At 47.3% G+C, this 20,269-nt stretch overlaps 1 protein-coding gene across 1 annotated transcript in view; it reads left to right on the top strand.

Annotated features, from left to right (window-relative positions):
• Nucleotides 1-1,114, top strand: part of LOC147677756 (intelectin-1-like) — a 50,270-nt gene extending 49,156 nt beyond the window's left edge. The window contains exon 8 of the mRNA XM_086945396.1: nucleotides 348-1,114. Within this exon, the coding sequence (XP_086801522.1) occupies nucleotides 348-500 (153 nt within the window). The 3' untranslated portion in view covers nucleotides 501-1,114. The remainder of the gene's footprint in view (nucleotides 1-347) is intronic.
• The last annotated feature ends 19,155 nt before the right edge of the window (nucleotides 1,115-20,269 follow it).

The following is a 20,269-nucleotide window of genomic DNA, read 5'->3' as shown; positions in this document are numbered from 1 at the left end:
TTACTGTGAGTCCATTGCTCGGAGGGAGAAATCTTACCAGAAATTAGGTCAAGTGTCATACACGCTACACGTAGATCTCTACGGTAGGTGCGTCAACCCACTGAGCCATTTCTCTTTGATGTGGAAACGAGCCTAACTTAAAAAATATGCATGTCTTAGAAGCACTCATTCACACATTCACATAATAAAAGAAAAAAAATGCAAAGAGTTTGCTAGCATTCTATTGTTTTAGCCTTTACAAAGAGATTTGACGACATCTTGCAAGGCACGGGTATCAACGTGTGATGAAAGCTTCGTAGCATCTGTAAAGTTTGAATCTCACCTTCTTTTCTTTTCACTTTTTCCAGCACTGCCTTGGAGGGGGAGGTTATTTTCCTGAAGGGCACCCCAAGCAGTGCGGGGACTTCTCGGCCTTGGACTGGAACGGCTACGGTGCCCACGAGGGAGCAAGCGCTAGCAAAGACTTTATTGAATCGGCTGTGCTGCTCTTCTACCGCTAAGCCTCGAGGTGGCAGTGTTGTGCCGAACATATTTCACCTCCAACACTTTCTCCCGCATCCATGATAAAAAATAGAGCAGAACAGAAAAAAGTGGTTTGTAGCAAAGTTGAGACACGCCGGATTTGAGGCCCTGAAATTGTTGTTCCCTTGTGTATCTTTGTGAATGCTCTTGAAGTAGTCATCCATAGCTGTGCCCCTGGTCCATGTGTGATTATAGGTAGGTCAGTCCCGTTATTTTCCTTAGAGTTCTGGGACTTGTAGTCATGGTTTTATACTGGGTTCACTAAGAGTACGAGTCATAGACTTCTAATTAAAAAACAAGGACTTGCTTAGCTAGTCACACATGGATCTGGAAAACTTGGCAGCTGAGAATCTTCTGGAAGATAAAGCCGTTTTGGTTAGATATACATGCTTGGCAAGTGGCCAGACAAGAATGATGACTTTCATTTAATTAAACACTGTCTAGAACTGAGCTGTAGCTTTAATACCATTTTACAATGATTATCAGGAACTACTTCTTCGTTACGCGAATCCTCTGTTGTTGTTAACCTCTTATTACCTTTCTGCATTTTATTTCTACGTCATCGATTAAAGCTTTTTACGATTTTGTTGTAGTGCAGCGGTCTGGTCTTTTTTTTGTGGTTGTTTATAGACTGCATTAACTTAACCTGCTCTTTCTACAAGTGTCAAACTGTCCTGCACTGCCATCTTGTGTTGAGGTGATAGACGTACACCGAGGCACGAATATTATCAGAGCAAAATCTTTAATTACCTCGGGATTGTTCTTGTACACTAGGATAGTATTAGAGAAGATGGCCCCATCTGCCTTGACTTTATTGTGCTCTTTTTATTTGGCGATGCAGCGCGGGCAGTGAAATTCGTTTTATTTATTTATATGTTTACTTATTTTTATTCGGCCGTTTTCCGTACTTTTTACTACCCCCCACCCTACCCCTTCCCCGCCCCACATCACCGCACAGCAGCACTCCCGCCACGGGCCGCTACTCTCAGCCTTCTCTCCTGTGGCGGGGTGGCATGCTCGGCTGAGGAGCGCTGGCGGAGGCACACCACGCCTCATGAGCCTAGACACGGCCGCTTATAATGGCAGGCGGTTGCTGAGGTATCAGCCATCTCAGGGCCTTATTCAGCAGCAGGTGCAACGGTGTTGCGGGGCATTGCAGGCGTGATTCCTCAGGGCAGCAGGGCTGACTAACACTTTCTGGCGTGCCCATGGAGGCCGCACCAGCTTTCTCAAATGTGGGCCATGCACCTCTCACCTGCTCGGGGAAGGCTAACTTTAGTATTGGGGGCTACTTTGGGCTGGACATGCCGGTGCGAAGGACAGTGTTGGTTCAGAATCAGTCTTCTACCCTGCCAGCGGGATGCCGCGCACTAGGTCGCTGTACCTCGGTTTAGCTATCGGCCTCCTTGGGGGGTTGCATGCATGGCTCTCGCTGTGTTAGGAGGGCGCTGCTCTTACTTCTCTTTCTACTGGGATAAGAGTCAGCCAGCATAAGCAACGAGCTGCCCGTCCTCTTCTCTGCCCTTTCACTCTTTGTGCTGTCTGCAACCAGGGGCGGTCTCATGCTATGGCGCCTTATCAAGGAACACTCCTCCTTCATGGAAATGCTACTGCACTGTCTATCCTGCTGGGTATACACCTGTTACAACGCAACTTTTACAACTACCTACCATTACAACGCAACTTTTACAACGCATACCATTACAACGCATTGCGCTGGGGGGCGCTCTAGGATAGGGAATAAGTTTAATTTACTATCCAACACCTTCCCTAGTGTCCACGGGGACTGGAGTTGGAATAGTAAATTATACTTACCACTATCCAGCACCTCTAAGCGCTATGCGTTGTAATGGTATGCGTTGTAATGGTCGCGTTGTAATGGTAGGTAGTTGTAATGGTATGCGTTGTAACGTCATCCATCCATCCTGCTGTGCCTGCTTCCCTTCTCCCACTGGTGCTTCCCTATTGGGTGGCCTGAAGTATTTGAAAGTCTCTTAATGCGGCCCCCTTCCAATTTTGTAACAGCACGGTGCACTGTGATACTTTAAATACCAACTGCCGCCTTCCAAACATGGCGGTTGCCCTCCTGACGGGGAAGGCTGCGATCTATGGGGTGGGTACATCCCTTGGTACCATCCTGTAGGAAGCTGGGTGATTACCCTCATGATAGCAATGCAGGGGCAGACGAAGTCCAGTCCACCTCGTCGGAGAGAACTTCTCCATTTTCCTGTTCAGAATGATGGCAGCCAGATGATGGTAGAGTGAGGGAACCTGTTATCCAGGCTATTCTTTTTTTTTTTTGCCGATTTATATTGCGCAACATCAACCTGAAGGTATTGGAGCACTTTACATGAGCACCAGTTATGTAACACAAGGACACATTCATATGTTTTGGTAGGCACTGGGATGTAGGTAAATACCATTTACCGATTCTAAAATACCCAAATTTTACGATTCGGTATTTTAGAAGGGGTATATGGTATGTAGGTATTCATTCGGTAATTTTTACCGAATCGGTAAAATTCGGTAAATACCAATTCGGTATTTACCAATTTGGTATTCCCCATTCATTCCTATGGAGGACCATAGGAATGAATGGGGAATACCAATTCGGTAAATACCGAATCGGTAAGAGGGGGAAGACCTAAAAGGGTGGCAGGGTGTCACATTGACACCCTGTTGCACCCCTGAATAGTGCATGGGTGCACATGTGGCACACATACACGCCCTAAGGGCATGTATGTCTGCCACATGGAACTGTTAAAAAAGCACAAAATTGCTTTTTTAACGGTTTTCGTTATTTACAACCAACTTGTAGTTGGTGGTAAATAACGAATCCTTACAAGTGAAAAGCACTCACTTGAGTGCTTCCTACATTTCAGATTCGGTAAATTACCGAATCAGTATTTAAGAATTCGGTAATTTACCGATTCCTTAAATTACCGATTCAGTAAATTATTGAATCTGAAATGTAGCCACCTCCATCTCAAGAGCCTAATACCGGTCGGTAACGGCCGAAATTCAGTAATTTCGGCCGTTACCAACCGGTATTAGGCTTCCTACATCTGGCCCTAAGTGATTTGCCCAGAATCACAGGATGTTGAGTCAACCCAGGGCCTCAAACCTTGGTTTCCCAGCTTCAAAGTCGGCAGTCTAGCCGTGAGACCACATCTCCCAACTACTGCCGAAGCCTGCAGCCCCGGTGCTGCGCTCAATCTCCTCCTCAGGGCTAGCGATGCTGGCAGTGATATTGGAGAACTATCCTCCTCTTACAGGGCAGTTGGCCACAGGCAGCACGGCTTGGGGGTTCTGCATCTCATGTTGTGAATGTAAAGTTGTGGGCTCTAGGAGTACATCATTTGTAAATACCTAACACAGCCATGTATGTATAGTACTCAGAACTGGCCACAAGCATGTGCACTCGGGCCCTTTTATTGGCAGGGTCATCGGACTAGTGACGCCTATGTTGGATGGGTGTGGGGTGGGTGTATGGACCAGCCCTCGTGGGAGAGGCTGGTAAAACACTAGACTGTGTCCAGCAGGACACAACACTGCCAACGGATAACTGCATATGCAAATATTTGGCTCATCTATATGCCAGTCCGAAGATTACTGCATTTTATTTAATTTCCAGTGCACAATTGTGAAAATGTAAAAATATCTGCAAAATACTGGAGGATTGTATTTTTTGTCACTGGTCAGAGAATGTTCCACGGTGTCAGATCCAAGCTTTGAAAGAGCAATTTTACTACGGGTGGATCTCTGTCAACCAGATCTCCACAGTAGGTGCCTCAAATTTCTCACCGGGATTATAATTGGGGCAACGGCATACACACAGATCTCTGCTGTTCATGAGTTAGCCATTGAGTTGCCTGATTACATCTAGAACCTGTAGGAATATTTACAAGCCCCCAATGCCACGAAGCATCATTTTTTTCTGATGATCTGGTGGCTTTGCTCCATACACCATATTTACAAGGGGTGTTAAGCCGCTTAACATGGCTTAACGCCACCTTGTAAATATAACCCTTTCCATAGCAGTTCCACAGAAACACCCATTGTTTTTTGCCACTGCCCCATGTTTATAAGGCTGAGGCAGCACCAGAAACTAAGGGCAGGTAAAACCTGGTCTTAGGATGGCAATACGAGGAGGAATTATTAATTTCTCTTCTTAGTTTGTACTTTTTGTGTGTGTTATGTTATGTTATGTTAATTTTGATTTGTAGAGCGCTTAATACTAACAGGTCTCTAAGCGCTGTGAGAAGGTTAGCTATAGTTCCGGAAGTGTGTGAGTGTTATCCTCTAAGTGGTACATATTATGCCCAGGCTTCTGTGAAGAGTAGAGTCTTCAGTTTCTTCCTGAATGGAAGGAGGGCTTTTTCGGACCGGAGGTGGCCTGGTAGCCTATTCCATAGTTGCAGGATGAGGACAGAAAAGGCTCGCCCACCTTTAGTTGTGTAATTAAACCGTGGACATGTTAGTAGGCCATCCATGATAGACCTAAGGGTGCGGCTGTGGACATATTTCTCCAGGCGTTCTTTGATGTAACTTGGTGCTTAACCATACAGGGCCTTGTGGGCGATGAAAAGGCCCTTGAATCTAGCCCTCTGTTTAATAGGAAGCCAGTGCAGCTTTTGCAGTAGGGGTGATGCCCGCGTGTGTCTGGGGAGCTTAAAGAATCAGCCTGGCAGCATCATTCATCTCCACCTGGAATCTGCCAAGCAGCTTGTCCAGTAGTCTCATATAAAGTGAGTTACCGTAATCAAGTCATGACAAGATCAAGGTGGCCACCATCGTCTGCATGGAGGAGAAAGAGAGGATCGGTGATATTTTCCTCAACTGCCTAAGCAGGCCTACAAGGGTCCCGAACACGGTGGATACTTGGTTGGACAGTGAGAGTTTGGCATCAATTTTGATACCCAGGCTTTTTACCACCAGGGCTGGAGACAGAGTGTATCCCAGCTCCTGTGGCCAAAATTGAGTGGTCCATGGGTTACTGTCCGTAGTAATGGCTGGTACCTCTGTTTTGTGTGGGTTGTTCTTAAGTGAATTGGCTGTCATCCAATTTACCACAAATTTCAGTATGTCTTGTTCCCCTGTCTGGGCTTGTGGGGTGTTATCAATTTGTAGGATAATGTGTGTGTCGTCCTCATAGTTAAACACCTGGCAGTCCATCAGGGCCAGGTCCCTCACTAGTGGTCTGAGATGAATTTTGAACAACAGTGGGGACAGTGCAGACCCTTGCAGGACTCCACAGGTTTTAGACCCCCTATTGGACACACAATCACCCATCTGAATTTTTAGCATGCAATCCGTCAGGAAGGAGGTGATCCACTGGAGAATTGTCCCTCCAATGCGAATATCCTGGATTCTTTCCAGGAGTTGGCAGTGGGTGACCGTGTTGAATGCCGCCGACAGGTCAAGGAGGACCAGAGAGCCACAGCTTTTTGCTCTCCTCTGTGGTCCTGATTTCATCCAATACTGACAGCATCACCAGCTCGGTACTGTGATGGGCTATAAAGCCTGCCTGCCTGTCACCGATTAGTTGGTGTTCTTCGTAGATAAAGTTCTGAGGACGTGTTGTTCCATGCTTTTAGCCAGAAAAGGAAGTTGGGAGATGGGCCTGTAGTTTTTCATGTTGGAGGTGTCTGCTCCACCCTTTTTGAGAAGGGGGATAACTCTAGCTTCCTTGAATTTCCTGGGGACCTTCCCTGTTTCTAGCGCGAGGTTCATCAGGGAGAGGACATCACCCTCAACCGCCGGGAGGGCTAGTTTGAAAATCCTGGGAGGACACGGATCTGCGGGTGAGCCTGATTTTATTCTAGCCACGATGGAAAGTAGGGACTCCTGGTCGTGCTTTTGGAAGGAGGTAATCAATTCTACTCTGTCTTTATGTGGTTCTGTACTTTCCAGACAAGCTGGTTAAAGGGTGAGTTGTCTATGTCTGCTAGATGTCTTGTACCTTGTCTAAAAAGAAGGACAAGAACGTATTCCAGTGTTCTTGGCTGGTGTGAGCTTCTTGACTGGTGGGTTCATTCTGCAGCACACATAGAAACAGCAAATCACCTTTAAATATTATGTATGTGCAGGAAGGTGTCCCTTTCTGCACATAAACAATTGCCCCTGCAGCGCAGGCACCCTTGCAACATGGCGCAAGGGTGCCTGCCCTGGTGCTAGGCAGCTCTTTTAGTGTCAGCACTACGGGTAACTCAGGAATGCACTGCATTCTTGTAAATACGGTGCATCCTTTCTCAGCCCCATTACATCGGCCAGGGAGTCCCTCAAGGTTCTGCACTCAGCCCGTCTCTATTTAATCTTTATGTGCAGCCGCTTGCGGCAGTGGCAAAAGAGTGGGACCTCACGTTGGTATCATATGCTGACGATACTCAGCTGGTTATCAGACTAGCTGAAGGGCCATCGGCATCGGCCACGAGGTTCAGAGACGGGATGGCAACAGTAGCCCAATGAATGACTGACAACTGCCTGCAGCTTAATGCAGGCAAAACAGAGGTTCTGCTTGTAGGGAAGAACATCACCCTCTGGAATGAGCACTGGTGGCCGGCCTCGCTGGGCATTATGCCAGTGTCTAAGTCACTAGTTAAGAACTTGGGAGTCTGGATAGACTCCTCGCTTAGTTTTCAGACTCACACTAAGAGAGTGGCAGATACTTGTGTGGGTTTGTTAAGAGGCCTTAATCCTATTCTGAAGTTCTTTGACTCTAAAGTGCGTCAGCTCATTGTCCAAGCCACTATTCTATCACGCCTGGACTACGCCGATGTGTTGTTCCTGGGCGCAAATAAAGCCGAGATTGCGCGACTCCAACGAGTTCAAAACTCGGCAGCAAGGACCTTTTGTAGGACTTCCCCGTAGGTGTTCGGCCAGAGCTACGATCAGAAAGCTGCACTGGCTTCCGATTAATTCCCAAATCCAGTTTAAAGCTCTCTGTTTGGCGTTCAAGATCCTTAAATCTGGGAGCCCAGATCTCCTGTGTCCACTCCTGACTTCATATGTTCCCCAGCGTAAGCTGCGTTCACTAGGACAAAATCAAGTGATTGTACCTCGGACTAAACTCTGCCGCATTGGTGGCCGCTCCTTCCGGGTTTTGGCAGCTAAGCTCTGGAACTCCTTGCCGGTCGGCATCCGCGGAATGGAGAATTTGCTTGCCTTCCGGAAAGCCATCAAAACCTTTTTGTTTCTGTCATCATAGGGATGTATGACCTTGGTTGGCTAGCCTTTGTTGTTTAGTACTTTTTTTGATCTAGCAGCGCCGGGACGCCTCTTTGCTGGGGCAGCTGTTGCGCTTATAAAATCATTAACATAATATAACATAACATCCCTGTGTTTCGAAAATGTCAAAGCACGCTATTGCCAAATTTGGCATTACACCGTGCTCCGACAATTTCCTGTACATATCCCCCTGTGTCCCCCAGGCTACACAAATAGACCTATGCCTCCGTCCTACTAACCAACTGAACTACCTAATGAGGACTGGAACCATTTGTTTTACTTTTCATCTGTTCCCATTTTTTTTGTTTTTTGCTCACATCACTCTTAACATGTTTTATTTTTTACTCTACAGGTTACTCTCTACTATTATTTACTATTTATTTATTTATTTATTTATTGGTTTGTATAGCGCTGGATCAACTCTCAGTGGAGTATCTCTGCTCTTTGACACCTGTAGAACACCAAGAAATAAATATAGGTGGAAGCTAAATGTCATTTGTAAACAGTATTGTTTTCAATTGTTTCCGAAATTTTAGATGGTCTGTGCATTGTTTGAGTGACAGAGGGAGTTTGTTCCAGAGAATAGGTCCTGCTATATAAAGTGCCTTACTCCCGTGTCTGGCTTTCATAGCCCGTGGTACCTGCAAAAGAAAATCATTGCTCGACCTCAGAGATCGAGTGGGGGTGTAAGGGACAAATTTATTTTTCAAATAAGCAGGTCCTTGGCCATTTAGGCACTTGTGAATCAGGCAACATGTTTTGAATTTCGTTCTCTGCCGGACAGAAAGCCAGTGTAATTGGTCAAGAAGGGGTTTGGAGGCAGTTCTAGGAGGGGCATTAAGAACCGAGCGGGCTGCAGTATTCTGGATGACTTGCAGTCTATCCAATATAAGAAGGTTGGCAGAATGAAAGTCAGACTCTGCAATTTGTCACCAGGGAGTGTTCAGCCAAAGACCCATCTTGATGGACTAAAACCCACATCTTCTGTTTCCGGTGTATCTAGAGGGTGGCTTCACCGGCAAGGCCCAGAGACCGCCATCCCCCAGGGCCATGGCATTGCTTTGCACAGATTTCAGAATACTTTTACACAGTAATTACATATTACACCTCCCCTGGAGTCATGTCTAAGCCATGACCACTGTGTAGCATCTAAAGGTGGAATTGGGAGTGTTCCCATAACAGTTAATTGCCATCCTTTTTTCCGTCATCCTAGAGGTTTTTTCGTGCTGAACTCTCTAACTTACTTAAACCTTCTTGTAAGCAATCCCATTGGTTGCAGGCAAGTGAAGAAGAGGCAGAAGATGACTGTTCACTCTTTCCTCTGGGTCTTGGAGCAGTAGGTAGTTACTGGGCAGAATAGGTGGAGCATCCAGTTGTTTAGCATTGTCCAAATACTATTTAAATACTAATTGGATAATCAAGGCATTCCATTTGCACTATTAATTCTCAAGGGTATTGGTAGCAAGACCTCAAGAATAGCTCCATCAGGTGGTGAGCGGATGTAAGATGCGAAACACTATGGCACACGGACCACAATTGATAAACTCAATGTTTGGTAGGTTTTATATCTCTTTAACACCATGCGCGCTAGCGGAATTCCGCTTGCACGCTGGGTTTTGCGGAAACGCACTTTACATGACGAGCTGGGCTCGTCATCAGCGTGCGAGGAGGCTACGCCATGACGAGCCCAGCTCGTCATCAGCGTCGAAGGGGTTAAGTGACTTAGGGACAGATATACTAAAGGGTTGGATTGCCATGGAGTCACGCAAGGTGATGCAAGACCGCTGCAATCCTTAAGTCAGATTTAGCAAGCCATGCAAAACACCATGCGTGTCACTGTGCAGCTCAGTAATTCCAGAGTAATGCAAGTCGCTGCGCTGCGTTACTCTGCACCAGGAAGGTGTTACATGGGTAGGGTGAGGTTGTTCCCACATACCGACCCATGCCTTTTGGCACCGTCCCAGCTTTACTAAGAGTAGTAAACCTGGGAATACAACAAAATTGTACAGTTGGACTCAGTTTCAAGATCGGATACACTCACCGATTTAATCAAGTACTCTTACGAAATACACTGGAGACGTCCATTTGCCTTTTGAGATTTCACCTCCGCCTTGGAAGCCACGTACACCACTTCTTGATTGAGGATACGTAGGCACTTCTAACAGGCCTAAGGCTTCTTCTCTGGAGATCACGTCCATAAGAAGGATGCTTTGCTTTTATTATGCACTACTGGATTGAATCCATTGACAAATATAACCCATTGCCTTTTCTGCCCTGAAGAAGCCCTTGCTAGGGTGAAACGCTTTGGCTGTTTCTACAGCTGCACACAGAGCTTGTGTAAAATAAAGGCATACAACAAAACTTACAAATTAACTGTTGAATGAATACTACTTTGTGTATTCTGTAATTTGCTGATTGTGAGTATTTCCTCTCATCTTCAGTCTTCATGTTTCTATTTGTGGTCATGTGGCAGCTGGCCATTTGAGGTGGGCAATACAAGTACCAAGAACACTACGTGATTAGCCTAGGTAGTGCAGTTGCTGACAGCCTGGCTTCCTCATTGTCTTTGTTGATCCAAAATTGTACGCCCTCCTGATAGAGGCGCAATGAGTAGACCTGTCCTTTCACCTCGTTGATTCCTCTTTCTATGTGTGCTGCACTCTGAAGCACAAACAGCACACATAGCGAGAGAGAAACAGCCTCTAAGGATTACTTTTGTGCAGGAAGATGATCCCTCCTGCATAAACACAATCCTGCTGGCAACGCAGGTGCCTTTATCATGGCGCAAGGGTGCCTGCGTTGGCTCTAGGCAGCACATAGAGCCCCAGGTCAGAGAGAGAGCAGGAATGGAATGGAATGGAATGAAAATTTGTAAAGCGCGATGGCTACCCAAAGGCGTCCCAGCGCTGTAGACAGATGGAGGGTTGAACTGTAGGGCGGGGTGGGGGGAGCAGAGGGTGGGTTAAGTGTGAGATTTATTAAAAAGCCAAGTTTTTAGGAGTTTTCGAAATGTGAGCAGGTTGGATTCTGACCTGATTGTGAGTGGTAGAGTGTTCCAGATCCTGGCCAAGTTGTAGGAAAGCGAGCGGCCTCCGCATCTGGCTCTTTTTATACGTGGTACGGAGGTTAGGTAGGAGGTCGCGGATCTGAGGGCTCGAGGAGGATGGTATGCTTCAACCAAATGTTGATTTATGGCGGGGCCTGTTCCCCAGTAGGAGCGGTGCGCGACGCACATGCTCTTGAATTCTATTCTAGCTTTCATGGGTAGCCAGTGAAGGTCCTTCAATCTGGCTTTTACTGAGGATCGGCGAGGGAGGTTCAAGAGGATTCTTGCTGCGCAGTTTTGGACAACTTGCAGTTTGGACAGTGTGGACTGTGGGGCGCCTAGGTATAGGGCGTTACCGCAGTCGAGGCGTGACAGGATTAGTCCTTGGACCATGATTCGTCTGGAGTGAAACGGGAGAAGGGGGAGAATCTTGCGGAGCAATCTCATCAGCCCAAAGCAGATGGCGGCTAGTTTGGTGGCTTGGTAGTTGAAGGTGAGATTGCGGTCGAATGTAGAATTCAACAAGAGGAGGTACCCCTGATACTTATCGCAGGGAAGGGGGTATTAAGTGCAGAAAACAAAGAGATCCCTGTTTACACAGTAGTGGGCTAAAGTGGCCAGACGAAATAGAACTGGACGGGGTGAGGAGAAAAAATGAGAAATTATCCTAATGATAATTCACTCATGATAACCTATTAAGACAGGCAGGGGTTCAGCAATCATACAACAATATTAGAAAGTATACTCCAAAGGTCAAAATTTGTTGGTTGCAAAAAGTGTTAAAACAATTTATTACCTCCCAATATGGGTTACAGTCTAAAACATGATAAAAAACACTAGGAATTAAAAACCACCAAAGGTGGTAAGGCACTGATTATAAAGTACAACAAAAACAGTCGACGCGGCGTTTCGGTGTATTGTAATTCTTCACACCTTCTTCAGGACTTTTGTGCACTATTCATTCAGTATCTGAATTTATATGGACAAGGCTTCAAATTTCTTTTCCTTTAAGCTTGGATTGCTTGAATTAATGTTGCATAGGCTTTATACTCAAATGAGCAAGGCCTTTACGCACACGGAGGAGCCACCGTCAGTATGGGGGATGGGTCGTCTTTATGTAGGATTCTGTTTCTGTATTTATTCTGTCAGGGGATCTTTGGAAATATAGATCCAAATGCAATAGATTTGTCGTATCAGACTTCACCTTTTTCACTTTGATGAAGTAGTCTCTAATGCAGAAAACGGCCTCCTTGCTCCTCCGCGTCTTACAGCTCCATGGCGATTTGATTTAAATCAAATCGCCATGGAGCTGTAAGACGCGGAGGAGCAAGGAGGCCGTTTTCTGCATTAGAGACTACTTCATCAAAGTGAAAAAGGTGAAGTCTGATACGACAAATCTATTGCATTTGGATCTATATTTCCAAAGATCCCCTGACAGAATAAATACAGAAACAGAATCCTACATAAAGACGACCCATCCCCCATACTGACGGTGGCTCCTCCGTGTGCGTAAAGGCCTTGCTCATTTGAGTATAAAGCCTATGCAACATTAATTCAAGCAATCCAAGCTTAAAGGAAAAGAAATTTGAAGCCTTGTCCATATAAATTCAGATACTGAATGAATAGTGCACAAAAGTCCTGAAGAAGGTGTGAAGAATTACAATACACCGAAACGCCGCGTCGACTGTTTTTGTTGTACTTTATAATCAGTGCCTTACCACCTTTGGTGGTTTTTAATTCCTAGTGTTTTTTATCATGTTTTAGACTGTAACCCATATTGGGAGGTAATAAATTGTTTTAACACTTTTTGCAACCAACAAATTTTGACCTTTGGAGTATACTTTCTAATATTGTTGTATGATTGCTGAACCCCTGCCTGTCTTAATAGGTTATCATGAGTGAATTATCATTAGGATAATTTCTCATTTTTTCTCCTCACCCCGTCCAGTTCTATTTCGTCTGGCCACTTTAGCCCACTACTGTGTAAACAGGGATCTCTTTGTTTTCTGAGATTGCGGTCGAGCCAGATCCCAAGGCTCTTAATTTGAGCCTTAGGTTGGGGGGGGCTACCTAAACAGAGGGGCCAGATGGTATCGATGGATTTGGAGATGTTGTTTCCAAGGAGCATTACCTCTGTCTTGTCCCCGTTAAGTTTTAGATGGGAGACCGACATCCAGGACGCAACAGCTTCCAGGCAGTTGTGTAGGCTGTGGTTGGAGTTGAGAGGGGGGTCCAGTGCTACCACCAGCTGAGTGTCGTCTGCGTAGGTGACAATTTTCACCCCAAAAGGGCGAACGACATCAGCTAGGGGACAGAGGTAAACATTAAAAAGGGTGGGACTCAGGGAGAAGCCCTGAGGCACTCCACAGTTAAGAGGTTTACTAGAGGAGGTAAACTCCTTTTCGAATACCTGGAAGGATCTGTCTGTGAGGAATGATTCCAGCCAGGTGAGCGCCATTCCTGACACTCCAATCCTACTGAGGCGATGGATTAGAATGCTGTGATTTACAGTGTCGAAGGCGGCACTCAGGTCAAGTAGGACGATGGCCGTGGAGCCGCCACCGTCCATGATCCTTCTTGCCTCCTCCGTCACTGCAATCAGGGCAGTCTCAGTTCCGTGGCGGGGCCTGAAACCTGTCTGGGTGGGGTCCAGTATGTTGTTGGATTCTAGAAAGTCTGTCAGAATAGAATTGACATGTTTTTCCAGAATTTTGCTGAGCCAGGGTAGAAGGGAGATGGGTCGGTAGTTTGAAGGGTTTGATTGGTCAAGAGTAGGTTTCTTTAATAGTGCTTTGACCATGGCTCTCTTCCATAGGGGGGGAACGATGCCAGTATTGAGGGAGGAATTGAGCAGAGCTTGGATGGTGGGTGAAATCTGGCTGGTTATTTGGGTGAGAACCCTGGGAGGGGCTGGGTCAGTTGGGGATCCAGATTTTACCATTCTCATATAATTTTCCAGATTGATTTTGTCAAGAGCTGGGAAGTTGTTGAGAACACTGGGTGGGGCTACCATAGGGTCAATGTTGGTAGGGTCTCTGGGCGGGGAGGTGGGATGGGGGAAGGAGGAATTGATCAATTCTATTTTTTGATGGAAGAATTCCGCTATTTCCTCGCAATGGTTCTGGGTGTTGTTGTGGACTTTAGGAGTCTCAGGAAGTCGCAGGAGGGTTTTGGCAATACGGTAAATCTCCTTGGGTTTATTCGCCGCATTGTCTATTTTTTGTTCGTAGAATGAGGCCTGAGCTTGTTGGATGTCTGCTTTATAAATTTTAATAGCTGCTCTGTAACTGATTTTATCTGCAGGGCAGTAGTGAAGGCGCCATTTTCTTTCCATCTGCTTACAGGCGCGTTTGGCCTTCCGTAGATCGTCTGTGTACCATGGGGTAGTTGGATTGCCCCGCTTGGGACGAAGACTTTTCATGGGGAGTACCAGATTTAAAGAGTTGGTGATCCACCTGTTATAATTATCGTTCCCCTGAATAGGGTGCGATGAGTTAGGGGGTTTCGTACATTGTAGGGAGGTTTGCCATTCGGGTAGGGGGATTTTTTGCCAGTTCCTTGATAGCAGAGTCGTCAGGGGTTTTGAAGGAGGGAGGTAGGGGGGGGTCCAAGTGAATGGGATGAGGAAATGATCAGACCAGGGCAGTGGGGAGGGGTTTTTGGTAAGAAGGTTGGGACAGTTACTGAAAATGGGATCTAGGAGATGCCCTTTTTGATGTGTGGGCCCGAGGACAAGTTGATGTAGCTCCAAGGCTTGTAGGCTTGATGTAAGTTCTCTGGCAGAGGGGTCGGTCGGGTCATCCAGATGGATGTTGAGATCTCCCATGATTGTGTAGTTAGCAGAGCTGAGTGCCAGGAAGGCCCCACATCTTAGTAGATATAACACATTCCTGTCCTCTCCGTTTGACGTAGCGCAGCAAGCTTTCTTGCTGCATTGTGCTGCGACAAATTTTTATAAAGCTGGCCCCCGGTGCCTACCTTAGAAGATGTCAGTGTGGAATCATAGTCCATGTAGAAGTGTTTCTTGTCTACCTTCTGTCAGCGGCATATGGCTTAACGGCTGGGCCGTGGAACCAGGTTCGAGTCTGACAGGAGACTCAAACATCCGATGATTCTGGGTAAATCACTTAATCTCCCCGTGCCTAAAAAAATGAATGTGTCCTTGTGTAATGCAACTGGTGCTCATGTAAAGCGCTCTGATACCTTCGGGTCGAGTTCGCGCTATATGAAAACTGCAACAACAACAAAATTGTACGGACCTGAGTCATATCGCAGAACTTACTTTTTGGCCAGGACAAAATATTTGTGGGTACCTTGCTCTCTGTGGGTTATTCCAGACCTTGGGCTGCGATGTGCACACATTACCGCAAGATGTCGCCCTAGACTCAACTAGAGGAAAGAGAAAACGTAGTGAAAAAATGCAGGGGCAGATTTACAAGCCCCTTGCGCCACTTTTACGCAGCCGTTGCGTCACTTTTGTGACGCAGCAGTGGCGCAAAAGAGGCGCCATGGTGCGGGGTATTTACATCGTGACGCATCTGGGAGATACGTCACGTTGTAAAGCCCTGCGCCAGAAGCAGGCATTCCGGCGAGGGGGCGTTCCGGCGCAGGAACGCCTCCTAAAAGGGGCTGAGTGAAATCTACAAAGGATTGATGCAGCATTGTACAGATTGGGCACCCCGGAGCCTTGCTGGAGCTACGTCGCGCTTGCGCCGCAACTCCAGCAATGCACCGACTTTATGGCACAGATGCGTCATGCACCTGTCCGTTTTTGCCTCATGGTGCGTCGCATTGTAAATACGGCCCATCCATGGTGGCAGAGCCCTGACGCACAATAACTGGCGCATCCCTGCTGATATGCAGGGATGCGTCAGTTATTGTAAAACTGCCCTGCATTGTTCTGTATTCCAGAAAGGTTGATGCACGAAAAACAGAAACGAATAAAAGGAGCATGACTGTTAAAACAATTGTTAACGCAGACAATCTCACAGTTCACACGTCTGTTGAGGCAGAGGGGGTTGTGTTAAGAAGTGGAAGAAGAGAATTACGTTGGGGCTCTGTTGCAACGTTATCGTGGGGGTAGGAGGTGGAAAGCCCAACGTTTCCATCACCTGGAGACTTTTACCATCATGTCGATGAATTCATGCATTTGCTTGTTTAGAATGCAGGTGTTTACTTGTCCAGTACAGGAACAGAGGTGGAAATGTATAGGTGGTCAGTTCTAGTTCAATGGGCCAGCCCTGTACTGCTCATTCCACTGACACAGCCATGTGGCCACATTTTGGCCAGATTTACAGTTTGTGGACAGGCTTGTTCTCACAAACTTTGCAGAGCACCCAGGTGCGGCCCCTGCAGGTAAGAGCGGAGGGACGATGGGTCCGTGTTGGGGGATTCGACAGATGACCACAAGGGAAAATTCAATAAATAATTAGTTTTCCCTTGTCGTAGTCTGTCGCAACCCCCTCCCCTCCCTCCCTCCAACCCGGCCCCACCACTCTTACCTGCACGGGCCGCTGCTGGGAGCACCCTGTCCGTCTGTCTACCTGTTGGTTCTCCTACTCTATTAGGAGTCGGGTGTGCCACTACGGCGGGCTCTAAGGCTATATTATTTGGCGGGGGCAGTCCATAACAGTGCGGAGGCAATGTCCTACTCCACTTGGAATAACGGCGGCCCACAGCCGTAAGAGGACACTTCACCATAAAACGTTCACACGTCTACGGCGGGGGCACCTAGGAGAAAAGCTGTGACAGTGGGTTCACCATGCCATGCCAGAATCCTGCACCTCTCTTCCCTTGAATTATTTCCTAGGAAAACCTCCAAAGGTCATAATCTATCTTAAAAAAAAAATGTTATTAATGCAAACTGTGCCCTCCCTGGGACCAGGGGTCATTGTTGCATAAAGTTGCCTAACTAGGACTGGCATGAAGTACATGATGGACATGAACAGAAGGGCCAGTGGCAGTAATGTCTTTGCAGGAAACGACCAGAGTGCCCTCTGGCACATACCCCCAGATTCATCAAGAACACATTTTGCGATTCCTTAATAGCGAAAAAATACCGATTCGCTATTAAGGAATAGCAAAATGCTATTCATCAAGAAATCTCCTAAAAAATAGCGATTTCTAATAATTCCTTAATTGCGATTCGCAAATTGCGAGTCGCAATTAAGGAATATCTCCCCATTCATTCCTATGGGCCTAGAGGCCCATAGGAATGAATAGGAAGACCATCTCAATTTGCTAATCGCAATTAGCGTTTCGCAAATTGAGATTGCGATTCCAAGGGTGCAGGGGTGTCCAAAGGACACCCTGTTGCACCCCTGAAATTGATGTGTGCACATATGTTGCGCACACACATGCCCTAAGGGCATGTGTGTGCGCAACATGAAACTTTGAAAAATGCACTTTAGTGCATTTTTCAAAGTTTCTGCTATTTACCACGTAGTTAGACTTCGCGGTAAATAGCGGCCCCAGATTGCGAATTCGCAATTTTTAAATGGTTCATGAATTGTATTTAAGGAATCTCAAATTGAGATTCCTTAAATGCAATTGATCGCAATTTAGCGATTTCTAGAATTGCGATTTTTGCATTTGGGATGACGAATCCCAAATGCAAAAATAGCGCTCGCAAAGGGCCATATTCTCAGAATCTGGCCCTTTGCGAGCCGATTTTAGTTTGATGAATCTGGAAGTATATCCACTCTGACTCAGGGCATGGTCATTCACTGGGCAACTCACTTATCTCCGTATAATAAATGAGGTGACGGTCAATGAAGAAATCGAACTGGGCATTAATCATTTTTTGGCATCTGTCACTTGCCCCCCTTGCTCACTTTGCCACTGGATTCAAGCAAGCCGGGCTGAAGACGGCTGGAATGCCAGAAACCGGTCCTCGGAAGATTGTTTACGGTCCAGGGAAGACATGGCTTGGCAGTTCAGGCTGGACTGTTCCCATGAGGCACAGGGTCACACTGATTTGCATATAGCCATTTCTGAACAGGGGTGGCAGAGTGGGCTAAAGAACGGTGATGGATTAAACCCAGATCTTTTGACTGGGTGTGAGTGTTTGATTGATTCAGATGCTCCATCCATCACCACCCCCTTTTGTACCACTTTTGGCTGCCATAAGTGTGGCAGGGTATGCTCAGACGTGAGTCCCTTGCTCACTCTGCCACTGGATTCAAGCAAGCCGGGCTGAAGACGGCTGGAATGCCAGAAACCGGTCCTCAGAAGCTTGTTTCCGGTCCAGGGAAGACATGGCTAGGCAGTTCGGGGTGGACTGTTCCCATGAGGCACAGGGTCAGACTGATTTGCATATAGCCATGTCTGAACTGGGGTGGCAGAGTGGGCTAAAGAACGGTGATGGATTAAACCCAGATCTTTTGACTGGGTGTGAGTGTTTGATTGATTCAGATGCTCCGTCCATCACCACCCCCTTTTGTACCGCTTTTGGCTGCCATAAGTGTGGCAGGGTATGCTCAGACGTGAGTCCCTTGCTCACTTTGCCACTGGATTCAAGCAAGCCGGGCTGAAGACGGCTGGAATGCCAGAAACCGGTCCTCGGAAGCTTGTTTCCGGTCCAGGGAAGACATGGCTTGGCAGTTCGGGCTGGACTGTTCCCATGAGGCGCAGGGTCAGACTGATTTGCATATAGCCATGTCTGAACTGTGGTGGCGGAGCGGGCTAAAGAACGGTGATGGATTAAACCCAGATATTTTGACTGGGTGTGAGTGTTTGATTGATTCAGATGCTCCGTCCATCACCACCCCCTTTTGTACCGCTTTTGGCTGCCAAGAGTGTGGCAGGGTATGCTCAGACGTGAGTCCCTTGCTCACTTTGCCACTGGATTCAAGCAAGCTGGGCTGAAGGCGGCCGGAATGCCAGAAACCGGTCCTCGGAAGATTGTTTACGGTACAAGGAAGACATGGCTTGGTAGTTCGAGCTGGACTGTTCCCATGAGGCACAGGGTCAGACTAATTTGCATATAGCCATGTCTGAACTGGGGTGGCAGAGTGGGCTAAAGAACGGTGATGGATTAAACCCAGATCTTTTGACTGGGTGTGAGTGTTTGATTGATTCAGATGCTCCGTCCATCACCACCCTCTTTTGTACCGCTTTTGGCTGCCATATGTGTGGCAGGGTATGCTCAAACGTGAGTCCCTTGCTCACTTTGCCACTGGATTCAAGCAAGCCGGGCTGAAGATGGCTGGAATGCCAGAAACCGGTCCTCGTAAGCTTGTTTCCGGTCCAGGGAAGACATGGCTTGGCAGTTCGGGCTGGACTGTTCCCATGAGGCACAGGGTCAGACTGATTTGCATATAGCCTTGTCTGAACTGGGGTGGCAGAGTGGGCTAAAGAACGGTGATGGATTAAACCCAGATCTTTTGACTGGGTGTGAGTGTTTGATTGATTCAGATGCTCCGTCCATAACCACCCCCTTTTGTACCGCTTTTGGCTGCCATAAGTGTGGCAGGGTATACTCAGACGTCAGTCCCTTGCTCACTTTGCCACTGGATTCAAGCAAGCCGGGCTGAAGAAGGCTGGAATGCCAGAAACCGGTCCTCGGAAGCTTGTTTCCGGTCCAGGGAAGACATGGTTTGGCAGTTCGGGCTGGACTGTTCCCATGAGGCACAGGGTCAGACTGATTTGCATTTAGCCATGTCTGAACTGGGGTGGCAGAGTGGCGTAAGAACGGTGATGGATTAAACCCAGATCTTTTGACTGGGTGTGAGTGTTTGATTGATTCAGATGCTCCATCCATCACCACCCCCTTTTGTACTGCTTTTGGCTGCCATAAGTGTGGCAGGGTATGCTCAGACGTGAGTCCCTTGCTCACTTTGCCACTAGATTCAAGCAAGCCGGGCTGAAGACGGCTGGAAAGCCAGAAACCGGTCTTCGGAAGCTTGTTTCTGGTCCAGGGAAGACATGGCTTGGCAGTTCGGGCTGGACAGTTCCCATGAGGCACAGGGTCAGACTGATTTGCATATAGCCATGTCTGAACTGGGGTGGCAGAGTGGGCTAAAGAATGGTGATGGATTAAACCCAGATCTTTTGACTGGGTGTGAGTGTTTGATTGATTCAGATGCTCCGTCCATCACCACCCCCTTTTGTACCGCTTTTGGATGCCATAAGTGTGGCAGGGTATGCCCAGACGTGAGTCCCTTGCTCACTTTGGCAGTGGATTCAAGCAAGCCGGGCTGAAGACGGCTGGAATGTCAGAAACCGGTCTTCGGAAGCTTGTTTCCGGTCCAGGGAAGACATGGTTTGGCAGTTCGGGCTGGACTGTTCCCGTGAGGCACAGGGTCAGGTTGATTTGCACATAGCCATGTCTGAACTGGGGTGGCAGAGTGGGCTAAAGAACGGTGATGGATTAAACCCAGATCCTTTGACTGGGTGTGAGTGTTTGATTGATTCAGATGCTCCGTCCATCATCACCCCCTTTTGTACCGTGAACTGTTGACTGGCAAGCGCTGC

Source organism: Lissotriton vulgaris, chromosome 12, assembly GCF_964263255.1.
Source record: "Lissotriton vulgaris chromosome 12, aLisVul1.2, whole genome shotgun sequence".
NCBI classification, from domain to species: domain Eukaryota; kingdom Metazoa; phylum Chordata; class Amphibia; order Caudata; family Salamandridae; genus Lissotriton; species Lissotriton vulgaris.
This window is presented reverse-complemented; position numbering and strand designations above follow the sequence as displayed.